Source organism: Eleginops maclovinus, chromosome 17 (genome assembly GCF_036324505.1).
Source record: "Eleginops maclovinus isolate JMC-PN-2008 ecotype Puerto Natales chromosome 17, JC_Emac_rtc_rv5, whole genome shotgun sequence".
Taxonomy (NCBI): domain Eukaryota; kingdom Metazoa; phylum Chordata; class Actinopteri; order Perciformes; family Eleginopidae; genus Eleginops; species Eleginops maclovinus.
In genome coordinates, this window is record NC_086365.1 from 1340382 (window position 1) to 1355562 (window position 15181).

Sequence of the window (15181 nt, forward strand, 5' to 3'; positions counted from 1 at the left end):
TTGTGGAGCTCCGTTTCCCTGCACACTTGTTCGTTGAGCTGTAGATCCACTCGGGTGTCCCCAAAGGTTTTCAAAAGCACCAGTGCTTCCAAGTGCCCAGCTGTGCTTTGGTGTCTCGTTGCTGCCTTGGTTAGACAACTCAAGTTTGCAAATTTAGTGTGGCTCCAAACACCAAATCGATCAGTTGCAAATACCAGGCATTCCCGGCAGTACAATTTGCAGTGCCTCTCGGAGGCTGTGAGCCGCTCGTAGTTTCCCTGCTGTGCTAGGCTCGCTAGCGTTGGAGTTGGTCGTTCCCTTTTCAAGATGTGTAGCTTTACTTGAAAAGTTCGTTTTGAAAATGGCGTTGTAATTATATCTTCTACCAAATTGATCTCTTCTCCTCCTTCAGCCATTGTGGGTTGAAAAAAATAGCTTGTAGAAATCTACACAAATTAGCTTGCTCAAGTTCTAGTTCTGTTTGCTAGCTTTGCCCATAGACTGTATGGCTCTGCCTACTGCCTAGCTCTGCCTCTCAATAGTGCGTATCCAATCAGAAGATGTGCACGTGCTAACGTTAGCGTACGCCTGCTAGCTGGCCCGTTGTCGCCACCTCGAAATCTGATTGGTTAACGCCACAATTTTGTTTGCGTTCACTTTAAGCTTACAGCCGCCCGCACTGTTGATTCTGAAGGCCTAAGGGCAGATTTCTTTGACCCTAGCAACACATTATGGCTGAAATATGATTGGATAAAAGCTCTAACATAAAGGCCAGCCCTCCAAATCTCGTTCTGAGGCTGGAAGCAGCGCAGCCAAGACGAACGCTATAAAATGAAGAGAATAGACTATGGGGAATAATTTAATACGTATTTGTGGAAAAAATATATCAAAATTTAATTTATATTCTGATGATGTTTAGGCCAGCAGAGAAGGCCTTGCTGGCCCTGACGGCCCACCACTGATAGATAGATAGATAGAAGTGCAAAGAGGAACAAGTGCGATATATAGAGTATGTACAGTATATGCAGTTAAGAGTGATTATGGAAAGATAAGGGCAGTATAAAGAGGTGGGAATAATTGGCATAGTATAAACAGATGTAGTATGAACAAATATACAGATGTGCTATATTACTATACAGAGGGCCAATATACATATATAATAAATATCTCTATCTATCTCTATATCTATCTCTAGATATATCTCTATATCTATATCTATATCTATCTCTATATCTATCTCTATCTCTATATCTATCTCTATATCTATCTCTAGATATATCTCTATATCTATATATTTAAATAATATATATCATATATAACATGGACAATACATACAGATATATATACAGATGTGCTATATATATGCAGATATACAGAATGTAATGAAAGAGATGTAGTATGAACACATATACAGATATACAGATCATAATGTCATGTAGTGTTCTACTTTTTGTACATAAATGTTGCCCTTCTATCCTTGACAGCAGCGAATTTCTCAATGACTCTTTGGTTGAAGTCAGGGATGGTTTTGACAAGATTCTTCTCCATAGAGAGCATGGCCAATGCATTAAGACGATCCTGTGACATTGTGTTCCTGAGGAAGGTCTTGATTCTCTTCAGTGTTGAGAAGCACCTCTCAGACTCAGCTGTGGTCATAGGAGTTGTGATGAGGATCTTCAGCAGCGCCACAGTCTCTGAGAAGGTGTCGTGAAGATTGTTCCCCATGAAGAGCTGGTACAGAGCCACAGCACCACTGCAGCTCTTGAACTCATCGTTGCTGTAGATGAGAGCCAGTTCAGTTTTCAGCTTGTTCTTGTTCAGCAGTGGGTAAGCCTCCATGGTGGTGTTCAGTGCTGCTTCAGGGAACTGGCTGCGGTACTGCTGGAATCTGTCTGCCTGTAGCAGTGTAGCACTGATCAGATGCTTTGTGAAGGCAAATCTGTGTTTTGCATGGCCCAAGATAGTGTCACAAACCTAAAAAATGAATGCACCAGTTTAATACAATATGGAGATGGCTATTAGTCAGCTTTCTAATTATTTAAAATATAAAAACGATTAATTTTTTGAATGTGTTCATTTAATAGTAACAATGCAAATTAACATTGCACCTCTATAAAACTAGACTATTATATTATATAGGGCCTGTTCTAAGGTATTCCCCACTTTTTCACAAAATAGTACTACAATAATTAAAAACATTGTCAAAGGCCTACACCACACATTTAGCTTCTATCTCACCTCTGTGGCTAGCCTCTGAAGATCATCTGGGCCCAGTGTGCGGCGTTTCTTGGCGAGCTGAGATACACTGCCACTGTGTTCTCCACAGAGAGTAGGGAGGTAATCTCTGAACAGAACCAGGAGAGAAAGGTTCATCTTTAGTCACCAGTTAAAACAACAAGAAATGTGAAGCGGTTCAAGCATAATAGAGATGAACAAAATATCAGTAATATTAAATAGCACAACATACATATTAATTTACCTGATCTTTTGTATGTTGTTTGTGAACTGCTGCATGATTCCCTGAACAAAGACTGAGTCAATGGTCCGCTTCTGGAGCTGGTTGTAGAGAAGGTCCACATTAGGCATGATGAGATGGAACAGTTTCAGGAAGAAGCTGAAACTGTCATCCTCCAGCAGCCTCACAAACCCTCCAGCTTCTCTCACAGTGATAGGATCAAACTCTCCTGAGTCCCTGATGGTTTCAAAACACTGGAGCAGGTCTTCTTTGTGCTCAAAAACAGTGTTCACAGTTCGGCTATGAAAGTTCCACCTCACTGTGCTTGCTCTTGGGAGTCTGTGGGCCACCACTCTATCGAGCACGCTGGTTCTCTTTGGAGATCTTGAAAAAAAACTAGAGAATCCAGCCAGGTCTGAGAAGAAATTACTCACTTTTGGGATATGGGAAGTCACCTGCTGCATGATGAGGTTAAGTTGGTGAGCATAGCAATGGACATAGTGTGCATTCACATACACGTCTTGGACCTTCTTCTGTACACCACCTTTGGCTCCTCTCATGACACTTGCACCATCGTATGCTTGGGAAATGAGCTTGCTCTTCTGGTCATCAGGGAGAATGGAGCTCAACCTATCCAGAAGTGCTGTGGTGATGGAATCAGCTGTGGCACTTTGGAGAGGTATGAACTCCAAAAACCTCTCTTGGACATGATGGGCTTTGTCAATGTAGCGGTGTCACAAGCACCAGCTGACACTGAGTGGAAATGTCCATTGTTTCATCAGCCTGGATGGAGACAAAGTCTGCACTCCTGATTTCTCCAATGATGCACTCTCTCAAAACTGACAGCATGCAGTCAAGGAGTTCATTCTGTACAATCTTAGATGTTCCCTTAAACACAGTGGCAGCCTGCAGGTGATCATGTAGAACTGCATCCAGTGACGCTACAAAATCCACCAATCCTCTAAAAACACCAGGATTTTCTGAGCTTTCACTTTCATCATGGCTACGTAGGGCAAGTTCAAATGCACCACAGAACTTGACACAGTCTATTATTTTAGATAGGATGTGCCTGTTTTTGTCAACCTCCTCATTGTGCTTACGGATCCCTACCCTGTAGCCTTTATCAAGCTGAGATGAAATGTTTATTTTCCCAAACATGGCTAGTGGATCCCAGTTAATTCATGTTTCTTTGCCTTTTCTGAAAAGTGCTTCAAATCAGTCATACCTGTCTTAACCCATGCTGGGTCAGATCCTGACGTTTGAAAAAGGAGGCAGGGAAAGCAGAATAAAGCAGTAGCCTCGCTACACGCAGTTAGCCAAGCCTTGTTGCTAAACCAGGTCCTGGAAAAACAACGAGTATATAGTCTCCCTCTGTCTTTTGACTGCTGATGAATCGCGATGTTCGGCTGATCAGGTCCGAGCTCTTTCACGTTGAGCTTCTCCTGATATGTTCTCCTCTCAAAAGGTGTTCTCTGAAGTGACTTCACTGAATTATTTAATATATCTTTCTCCATTTTGCATCTCTGTCCGATCGTCTCCAACTCCCGCGACTTGACGAGTTGGAGACGATCGGATCGGCTGTGACAGCAGCCCCACCGCCGTCCCGCCACGTAAATCCAGCTCGGGGCGCAGGAGAGGTGCTCCCCAACATCGTCCTATCTCTTGTATTGAAGAGGAGCTACTGCGCATGTACAACTTTTAACGAGTCTATGGGCAAAGATTCCTGCGCCCCAGGGCGGAAATACGTCACCAATCAGACAATGTCAACGAACGAAACAACTTTACTCATCATTAACTATGAAATATTTATCTTGCACATCTAAAAAAATATATACATATATTTCGAAATATTTTTATTTTATTATTTCATTTTAATTTAATTTTTTTTATGTCTATTCAAGAAAATGTGGTGAGGTGAGTGGTGGGGCGGCGCCCTAGCGCCCTCTATTGGCCAGCCGCCACTGGTGGATCAAAAATACACATGTAAAACTTTTTCCTGTATTTGGATTTTATTTACATGTATGTGAAACGGAACACATTTGTTTGTGCATTGAAAATACAAGTGTGAATGCTTTTGCGGATCATGAAATACAAGTGTGAATCCTTCTGTGTGCATTCGTGTATTATGAGACTGATCTGACCCCATATCAGGCGGCTTGATGTAAAATCTGAGTGTAACGGCTGGTCAGACACTCCGCTAGAAAGCCTGTGTGCCCTTTGCAGCAAATGTAGAAGTTATTTGCTTCCCGCTCCTCTCTTTAATCCTGTTTTGAAATGTGATGGATACAGCGTCCTCTCATCCCCCCCCACCCTGAGCTGCTCGGCCCCTCGGCTGCAGCTCACATTAAAAGGGTCCTGGATACATTTCTATATGTGTCACTCCTTTTTGGGATCATCTAGGTGGTTATATTTAGTTTGGGGTTTTGTCCACTGTGTAATGAAGTCCACCCAGCGTCTGGCCAGGAGGAGATAAGCTGCTCTACAAAGGGAGTAATGTGCAGGCTCCAGGCTTCCTCATCGTGGCCAATTCAGGTCCCAGCGAGCCCTCCAAGAATACTGATCACTGCTGTGGGGGGAAATAAGGGCCACAGTCCTCAAGGTCAAACAGATTCATGCAGAGGAAATGATGTCTGAGTCCTAACACATTAGCTTTTCAGGGGGGGGCGTCTCCTCTCTGTGAGGAACTGCAGGACTTCCGCCCCGTGTAGCGGGTGTCTGCAGGACCGGTAAATTAAATCCATCATTCAGTGTTCTTGGGAGGACGTCGTTTATATTTTTGACTGTTACCGGTATACTTGCTGCAACTCCCGTTAACTTCCAGAAACTTACAATGTCTCTCTCTCTCTCTCTCTCTCTCTCTCTCTCTCTCTCTCACACACACACACACACACACACACACACACACACACACACACACACACACACACACGGGATAGGCTGCCTTAATCTGCATTACGCTACTATTACAGTTTACATAGTAAAACATCGGCTGACATTTTTTCAATCGATGCATCCCTACCTTAAATACATCCTCCCTTCACTAAATGATCAAAACCACATTTTCTGCAGTTGAAAAATGAATTGACACCCCCATAATGTTAAGATAAGGTAAGCTTTTATTGTATTCTATAAACTACTGACAACATTTCTCTGTAATTCAACAGACACTGGAATGGCTGCCATACATGTAGAGATAAAGATTTAAGAAACATTTGGAGTGGTCTCTTAATTTTTTCCAGAGCTGTATGATCATTACAGATGGTAGCAAACATTACAATTAGAATTTAATGTATAGTAAAATTGTTCATACATTACTATTTTACTATACAGTATGTGAAAGCTGAACCATGAAGAGACTGCAACACCACCTGTCTGTTTACTAGCGTCAGTTTGTCTAATGATGTTATCTTTGACCTTTGTTTTCACTTCTTATTAAGTGATTTAGATAATGGAATTAAACTGGGGGTTCAGTCACAACATCATTAACCTCATTTAAGACCCTTCCTGCTGGGGGGGAGGGACCTCGGCCACAGCTGTGCAGCTGCCTGAACAAAAACTCCATGTTCCTTTCTTCAGCTTGTGACTGAAATGAATTGTGTCAAGGGTTCTCCACATCATGACAGTAAAATATAACCTTGTTCACCTCAGGACCACATATTAGAGACAATAGCACTCCTTTATGGAAGTGTTTTGTCATCCTTCCCTCCGTCAGCTGCTTCTCTTAAATTGATTTTGCTCGAGGGATGGGAGTGCCGTGTTTAAAATTGAATCCTCTCAGTTGTTTCTATTAATAGAAGCCGGGCTCCCGCTGGCGTGCAGAACTAACCAGATTAAATCATTATGCGCTCACTTTCACTTATCCTGACTACTGTAAACAGCTGACATGTGTGGCTTCATTTAACGTAATTCCTGTGTTCCAGGTCCCATCAGCAGCATACTGGTCAACACGTATGGCTGCAGGCCCATTGTCATGTTGGGGGGCTGCCTTTGTTCCATCGGCATGATCTCAGCCTCCTTCTGCAACAGTGTGGTGCAGCTGTACATCTGCATAGGGGTTATCGGTGGTAAGTCCGGCTCATCCACTTAAGTCTAATTTGAGTTCATTTGATGAGCCCTCTAAGCAGCAGGTTATAAATAAAGTTGTTGTTGAAGGAAGGACATATGCTTTGTTTATTCAATCTACGTTTCTGAAGGGGAGGCGTTACAAGAACTATATTAATACAAAGAAATAAAGCAGATATTTTATGGCACCCCATTTCAAAGGACCAATGTCAGCCTTTGGTTGGCCCTTGATTACAGTGTTGTGAAAACAATAACACAATAAAAAAACCTCTCATATTGAATCTGATTTTATGTTGTAACACATTTAGCATTCCAATTCATATTTAGCCATACTGGCCCATAACCATCCAACAAAAACACAGTAGTAGCTCCTGACCAGAGTGTTTCCTATCAGTGCACACAAAACTATCAACATACATGGACCTGAATGGGCCGTCAGAACCAAAATAAAAATTGTATTAAGTTTGTGTCGGCCCAAAAGGCATGTCGGCCCAGCGTGAAAGTGCCAGTCCAGCCCTGGCAATATTTGTAGAACTACGATTGGCTTTCTGGTTTAATAAGTCCAAGAGTCTACAGTCATGCTAACTATTCTATGAGGCTGTATATTGTAGCATGGTAGCACCCTAAAAACACAAAAAATAACTCGCGATTGTCGGTAGCTTGTTGGTAAAGCAAGTAGCTCAGAGCAGGGGCGGTTCCCCCTCCGAAAGCAACGTTTATAATATTATGTCTTTTTATGTATTTATTTGAACAAGGACCATGCATACTATTCATTAATCTCCAAAATGAGATGAGATGATGAGATTTTAGCTAACAGCTCATTTCTGTCTGTAGTCCTTAGGCAGGTACATAACAAACAGCAAACACTAAAAACATTAGACTGGTACACCGCCACTGGCCGGCTGAAGCGCGCAGACAAAATAACACTTGTTCTCTCTGACCAGGAGCTGTTTCCTTTTTACTTCAAGTAAGAGTCAAACCTAGACATTGAGAGACTAAAAATCACCAAAAATCGCAGGATAGTGTTGCTGTAATGTGAACTAGGCCCTGATGTTCAGCAGAGACTGAACTGTTCCTTTCCTTATATTCAGTGTTGCAGCAAATACTGTTTATTGTAACAAAAAATAGCAACTGAAACAAAGAACTGACACTTAAAGTTACTGAAATAAATACCTGTACAGAAAAAAATACCAATTCATGTATTTTATGTTTCATTTATGCAATTACTGTATACAGTCTTAGTCTTTTTAACCCTGCGTTTATTCTGCCCCTCATAAAATAACTGGCCCCTGCCTGGGCAATTGGTCTAGGACCGCCACTGGTTCTGAGCCTCTCAGTTACTGTGTTTCTCTCCTCATAAGGTTCAGCTGCTCTTCAAAGGGCTGCATTTCCCCTATCTATATATATATTTCATTCAAAAAATGGTTTCTCATTTAGTTAACTCAGATAGATTTCTGATTAAAGTGTTCTTAGGCATTGGTTTGTAACAGTGAAAGAATAATTGTTACAAGTCTAATGCCTCTGTCATCTTCCCTCCCAGGACTCGGACTAGCCTTCAACCTGCAGCCGGCCCTGACTATGATCGGGAAATACTTCTGTAAGAAGCGTCCAGTTGCTAACGGGCTGGCGATGGCGGGCAGTCCGGTGTTCCTCAGCACCCTTGCTCCTCTCAACCAATACCTCTTCAACCAATTTGGCTGGAGAGGCAGCTTCCTGATCCTGGGTGGCCTTCTGTTGAACTGCTGTGTGGCCGGCTCCCTCATGAGGCCTTTGGGACCGCCGGCTGGCAAGCTCAAGAAAAGCGAAGAGGTAGCCGTAATCGCCACCAAGACGAAGGAAAAGCGGACGGCCTGGGAAATATTCAACAAGTACCTGGACCTGTCGCTCTTCAAGCACCGCGGCTTCCTCATCTACCTGTCCGGCAACATCATCATGTTCCTGGGCTTCTTCGCACCAATTGTCTTTCTCACGGCCTACGCTAAGGACATGGGCGTGGACGAGTACTCGGCTGCCTTCCTGCTCTCAATCCTGGCTTTTGTCGACATGTTCGCCCGGCCGTCCATGGGGCTGCTGGCCAACTCGCGCTGGGTCCGGCCCAGGATCCAGTACTTTTTCAGCTTTGCAGTGCTGTACAACGGGGTGTGCCACATCCTCTGCCCCCTGGTGGAGAGCTACACCGGTCTGGTGGTGTATGCCATGTTCTTCGGCTTTGCTTTTGGCATGGTCAGTTCAGTGCTGTTCGAAACACTGATGGACCTTGTTGGGCCTCAGCGGTTCTCCAGTGCTGTGGGACTCACCACCATCATGGAGTGCTGCCCAGTCCTCATTGGTCCACCTCTAGCAGGTAAGATTCTGAAAGGCTGTTTCCACATTTAGGATTTTAGAGTCCGTTCACAACAATATCAAAGCCTGGTCACAGCAGAAAGGGACAGTGGTCTATGAAGCTTGGTAGGGACCATTTGCAAACTGCTAACTTATTAGCCAAGCACAAATAAGCTGTTTGGCTAGTTCGGTTCATTGGGACTGTCACTACCCGATCTGTACAGGAAACCCGATGAAAATGCGTTGTGAGAAAGTGTCGACGTTTTTGAAAAACTTTATTCAACAACTATTTCAACACAAACATCCAACAAATAAAATATTATTGAACTGAACTGGGTAATGACAGGGTTGATATGTTCACACGCTTTTCTAACAAAACATATTTGTTCCACTCACTTTCTGTCATCACTGTCTGCAAGCTCTCCATGGAAGAGATATACTGACAGAGAGGGGTCAAATATACATTGATTAAAACACAGTTAATAGGATATGTAGCCTCCCTTGTTGAGCTGCATTTAAATGATACGCAGTAAAACACGTCACACTGATGGTGCCGCTGTGTTTCTCTTGAGAGAGCGCTTCCTCCTGACAAGCCGGATGTCGGTCATCACTTGAAATTAGCGCCCAGTGCTTAAAGTTAAAAATGAATAAAACTTTTTCACCATTGACATTTCCACCAATCAGATTACAGCTTTATGCAGAAAGCTAGTGGGGGACGTAACCATAGAAACAAAACTAACTAGCTGTTTTACACCGCAAGGCTCTGTGCTCAACCACACAGTGGTCAAATGGTATATCGTACCTCAGGATCATTGGTCAAAGTTAATCGAAGTTGACCAAAAGACTTGCATGGATTCATTTAACTGCACAAAGATTGTGATTCAGGTTTCTGAAATAACATTAAAAATGTATACAAATAGACCTTTACCAATTTATATGACTTCTAATTAATTTAATGAATAATATAATAATAATACTACAGTACATGTTTATTCTACTTAGGATGTTGTAAAGGTGCAGATACTTCAACTTTTTATGTGTTTCTTGCAGGGAAACTGGTCGATGTCACCAAAAACTACAAGTACATGTACTTCTGCTGCGGAGTGGTGGTGATTCTGGCCAGTATTTGGCTCTTCATTGGGAACTTCATTAACTACAGACTCCTGGATCGCGAGCGCAAGAGTGAAGAGATGTACAAACGGACTGAGACAGAAGATCCGGACAAAGACCCGGGTCAGAAGGAGGCTGGCGGGGAAGCCAAGGCAGACGAGCTGGGCAACGTGAATGAAAAGGGCGACGGACCTATGCAGCGGGAAACCAACATCTAAACCCTTCTGCTCTGCCAACAGGTCCCTCCACCTCCAGGACATCAATCACAACACCCTCCACTACGATCAAACTGAGCTCCAAGCCAGGAGGTATTCCACCTGGCTCTATACGGGGTCCTCTGCACTTCTAGAACTAACTGCCAAACAACAGCTGTGTTGTAGGAGACTGTGAGATGTTATATATGTTTGTCAAGGCGCAAATAGCTCTGGCTGTACGAGAAATATTAACCACAAAGAAATGTATGCATGTGAGGAAACTAAAAGCCAGAGAACGGAAAGGAAAACTGTTATTTTTTGCCATATTCACCTCATATCGGATTTACTGTAAATTCTAGACTGCAACTGTACTCACAGCAGACACCTAGTAGCAGTTACAATCAGGATGTATGATATGTCTGTAGGAACTCCTAAATTGTGTGAGAGCTAACAAAGAAAGTAATGGCAGATAATTATGAGAAATTTAAATTCATAGTCAGACAGTCGGCTTCAGAACAGTTTGATCTGCTACAGTTTGTGTACGGTTATTTTAAGGGATCTCTATTTTTTCAAATGTTCTGAGCTGAAGCCACAGGCGTCATTCCTTCTTCCTACTGTACCGATATGACGTGAATGCAGCGTCATGCACCCTCTAACTGAATCAAAATAAGATCCGTTTAACATGCTGAGGTCTTGGTTAACAAGAAAAGGTTAAATACAGAAAGCACGTCTGACCATTTTTAACACATTGTGGACAGCTAGACGCAGGATTCAGACGTGCTGCCATCAGTCACTTTGTAAAAACTGTTATTTCAAACTGATAATTGTCTGAAATAAGGAATACAGCCTCTCTCTGATGCCTCTGAGGCTGGGATCACCTGCTCCTATTAAGCTAATGTTAGTGTGATCCAAACAGAACAGCAGCAGAAGTGGGACCCAGCTGATTGTGCTTGGTTGTTCCGCTCTGTGGGAGGTCACATCCTCCTGGTCACTTGTTGTTCCTCGCAGTGTGAATGCAGCGTTAGCAATCCAGAAACGGTTGCTCCATCTGGTGAAATGTGTTCACAAATCTAATTGCACTGTGTTTAAAAATGGCAGTTGGGTGCAGTAAAAATACACATTTCCAAAAAAAAGAACAGCTGATGTATTCACGCGCCGTGTGTTCTGCTGACCACCTGATCACCGCATTGTAGCGCCGTGAGACCTGCACAGATATCCCACTTTAATACTTTATATAGTGCTTCCCCAGATCTCACGCTGACTCGTATACACACGTAGAGAAACGGCCATACTTCACCCCGAACAACTTTATTAAAATGCTGCAATTAAACACTTCTAATTATGGTTGAATGTAATTTCCTCTGTGGGTCTTAACCAGGTGTTAACGACCAAAAACCATCTGCATTATCGTTCACATAGAGCCCATGAGCAATTCCGTTTCACACATAAAAGGGAAATAAGATGATGGGAGTCCATTCTGATGCATTGCCTTAAATGTGGTGTAAAGAATGCAGGGGGGGGGGGGGGGGGGGGGTGTAGGTATTGTACAGAGAATACGAAATGAATCTGATAGATCTGTGTTCAATGTGACGCTCTTTTCTGACTGTGATTCACTTTAATACTCGGTGCAGTCCACTCCATTTGTCTCCTAAGTGTCGTGTCCATAAGCTGAGATGATGTAACGTCCTGTGACTAATTCACTAACACGCCATGTTTAACCCTTTGGAGACTGATGCTAATAACTGAATGCTAATCTGTGCTGTCAACCATACTGTGTGGAGATTAATGTACCGGATGAGCCATATCCTGTTGCTATGAATGTCACATATTCTATCCATTCCACGTGTCTCCTGAATGTCATCCTGCTCTGTTGTTCAGTCTTATGTCTCAGACGCAGACCACACGGGGGTCTCAGACATCCTCACAAAGCCAAACGCATTTAAATAACAAATGTAATTTCTCAAAGCAATCATGAACAAACATTATTGTCCCTCGTCTCCAGGCTGTGAATAGCTGAGTGTGTGTCCAGAATCATGAAAATGGATGTCCAGCTGTGTGTTCACCTGAGTCCCTCACTGAGGATCTGTTCGTCTGGGTGGGTGCTCAGGGGAACACCGTTTCAGAATATCCCTGTCAATTATTGTAAATAAGATCATTGTGAAAGATTTGCACATATTTGTTCTCAGTTTAAGTAAGTACTTGACTCCTATGAGCTTGCTTTCAAACTGGATTTCCAGTCTGCAGCTCCAGCAACATTTGGACCAACCACAGCTCTCCTCAGTTAGCTATCCAGAAACACTCTCCCATCATGCACCTGCAGTTCATCAGCATTTCATGCAGATATTAGACAGTATTTTTATATCGCCACGTCTGTAACTTCTTAGCTTTAGTTATTAACAACAAGATTAACACTTTAGGAATGTCTTGCTGCAGTTAACTAGTGGAAGGGGCCTCTGGACTTCTAGAACTAACTGCCAAACAGCTGTGTTGTAGGAGGCTGTGAGACATCATATATTTTTGTGAAGGAGCAAAAATATATATATATCATACAGCTGTGGCTGTAAGAGAAATATTAACCACAAAGAAACGTATGCATGTGAGGAAACTTAAAGTCAGAGAATGGAAAGGAAAACAGTTCTACGTTTTTTTGCCACATTCACCTCGTATCGGATTTACTGTAAATTCCAGACTGCAACTGTAGGATACTTACAGTCACAGCAGACACCTAGTAGCAGTTACAATCAGGATGTATGATTATATGTCTGTAGGAACTCCTAAATTGTGTCAACTGAGAGGTAACTAAGTACAAATGGCAGATAAATATGAGAAATTCATAGTCAGACAATCGGCTTCAGAACAGTTTGAGCTGTTACAGTTTGTGTACGGTTATTTGAAGGTACAGTATCTCCATGTGTCCAAATGTTCTGACTGTAGGCGTCATACCTTCTTCCTACTGTGTCTTCCGATATGACGTGAATGCAGTGTCATGCACCCTCTAACTGAATCAAAACAATAAGAGTAACACTTTATGAATGTTTTCTTAGCAGTTACCTAGTGGAGAGAGGGACTACTTTAGCTCACAGACCTCACTGTACATGGTGCCTCTCTCTGAGGGAGACAGACTGCTATACAATCACTTTCTACCTAGCAACACTGCCCCCTGCTGGTTCCAAACCACACAGACCAAAAGGTAGAGAGCCTAGCTTCCCTTCCAACTGATGAGGGTCGAGGTTTCAGTACGACTGTTTCTGTTGAAGTATGGAAACAACACCACCTTGAAATGAAATTAAAGGAATACCATTACATTTCTACACTCCTTTCATTTATTCCCACACATTCCTCACGCTATCTAATGTTTCATTTGAATATGACGTAAGCCATAAAGAGAATAACCCATGTTTGAAATGTAATGGTATTGTCCTCACTGTACCTAATTAGTTTAAATTAAGCACTAAATGTTTGTGTTCTGGTTTTTATTCAAAGTAAAGAAAATGCTTATAATGATTTATTGAATTTGTCAGATATATTGCATATAGCATATGCTGGTGTATTCTTTCTTGTTATGTCTATTTATAAACCGGATTGTGTTGAGGTTTGACCACATTTAAAGTGAATCTAAATCAAAAAGGAGAAACCCTTTCACCTCATGGATTAAAAATGCTTATAAGTGTTTAAAAAAAATGGGAAAGTAGCTTCAGGGTTGTGAAGCTGTAGGGAATGCTCTGTTCAGTGTATTGTGTATGGAAGCAATAAGAAGAATATATAGGTTTAGAAATAAAAGGGATGTTACTTACTGTTACTGTTGGATTGGGTTGAATGTAATGCAACAGAAAAAAAGGTTTTGGAAAGGAAAAAATGTTTCAAATTTCAAATTTGGCATCCAGGATTTTTTTCCATTCAAATCTCCATATGGAAATCCCTCATTTTAAAGCAGCTACACTCTGCCCCTGAGCCAGTGGGATCAGTTCTGCCTCTATTCAGTGTTTTATATCTTAACAAAATCTGCAAAGCTAACCCTTGACCACACTAACTTCCATACAATATGTGTTTGTGGGATGGATCCATGTTGACGGTACACACGATGCCCTGCTCCTGGGAGGCTGTAGGACTGCTGATAACATCTCTGTGCCTTATTGACCATTAAACATGTTGTTTGTGCATGCTAACATGCATTTAGGTAAGGTTGTTTCCTTCCTATTGTCTGTTTAAAGTCTCCATGCTTCACCGCCGTATTAACTCGTGTAAGAAATGCTGCAACACCAGATAGTCTGAATATTTATGATTATAATATTTATTTGAGAATATTTGCTATGTATTGTGTTAAAAGGAGGCTTATATTTCAGTGTATGAACACGTTAGAGGGACAGATCACGTGTCCATCCAGTAGTAGACCACCTGTGTGTGTGTTCACAGTGTGTGTGTCAGAACTACACTACCTCTGCAGCCTCCTCCAGAACCACACGTGTTTAGAAAAATGCTTTTTGTAATCCTAACAGAATGTCCTCACCTATCACTGTAGCTATAAATAAAGTATATATCCAGCTCAGCCTTTGCGTATGACTGTTTGTTTTTCTTTTGTTACACAAACACCTACATCTTCATGATCAATTTCCAAAAGAGTGAAACTATATTCCTGGACGAGAAGCACAGAAGTCAAATTATTAAATGATGGACTATTCAACTACACATGTATTATTATGTGATACAACAGAGACACTTGTTCTTATATATTCAAACTTCTAGAAGCACACTTTACATTTTTGTTATGTTATGCTAAAATTATTTTATTCATTTTTTTTCTGAAGAATCTTTGCATAATAACCCAGAAAGACAAAACACAAGCAGAGTTTTTTTTTCTTTTTCACAAAAATGGATATAATTATATGAACTCTTTGCTATGACACTTTGAATGTAGATAGGAGCCTTCCATTTCTCTTGAGCATCTGTGAGACGTTTTCTTCAAGGAGACAGGAGTCAACCTCAGCTCCATCTGACTGATTGGACACGATTTAGTGTGTGTGCGTGTGTCCGAGATTGAACTGCACTACATATAAAGAAG

The 15181-nt window shown here is 42.0% G+C and overlaps 2 protein-coding genes across 2 annotated transcripts in view; one reads left to right on the plus strand and one right to left on the minus strand.

The window, feature by feature from the left end:
- The window catches only part of LOC134879358 (monocarboxylate transporter 2-like), a 34999-nt gene extending 20331 nt beyond the window's left edge, over window positions 1-14668 (plus strand). The window contains exons 3-5 of the mRNA XM_063905818.1: window positions 6355-6498; window positions 8037-8840; window positions 9869-14668. Of these exons, the coding sequence (XP_063761888.1) occupies window positions 6355-6498; window positions 8037-8840; window positions 9869-10146 (1226 nt within the window). The 3' untranslated portion in view covers window positions 10147-14668. The remainder of the gene's footprint in view (window positions 1-6354; window positions 6499-8036; window positions 8841-9868) is intronic.
- LOC134879487 (uncharacterized) lies at window positions 1416-2994 on the minus strand. The gene is made up of 3 exons (XM_063906031.1): window positions 2459-2994; window positions 2218-2323; window positions 1416-1875 (listed from the first exon to the last, which is right to left on the minus strand). The coding sequence occupies exons 1-3, from the start codon at window positions 2992-2994 to the stop codon at window positions 1423-1425; spliced, it is 1095 nt and encodes a 364-aa protein (XP_063762101.1). The 3' UTR covers window positions 1416-1422.
- Window positions 14669-15181: the final 513 nt, after the last annotated feature.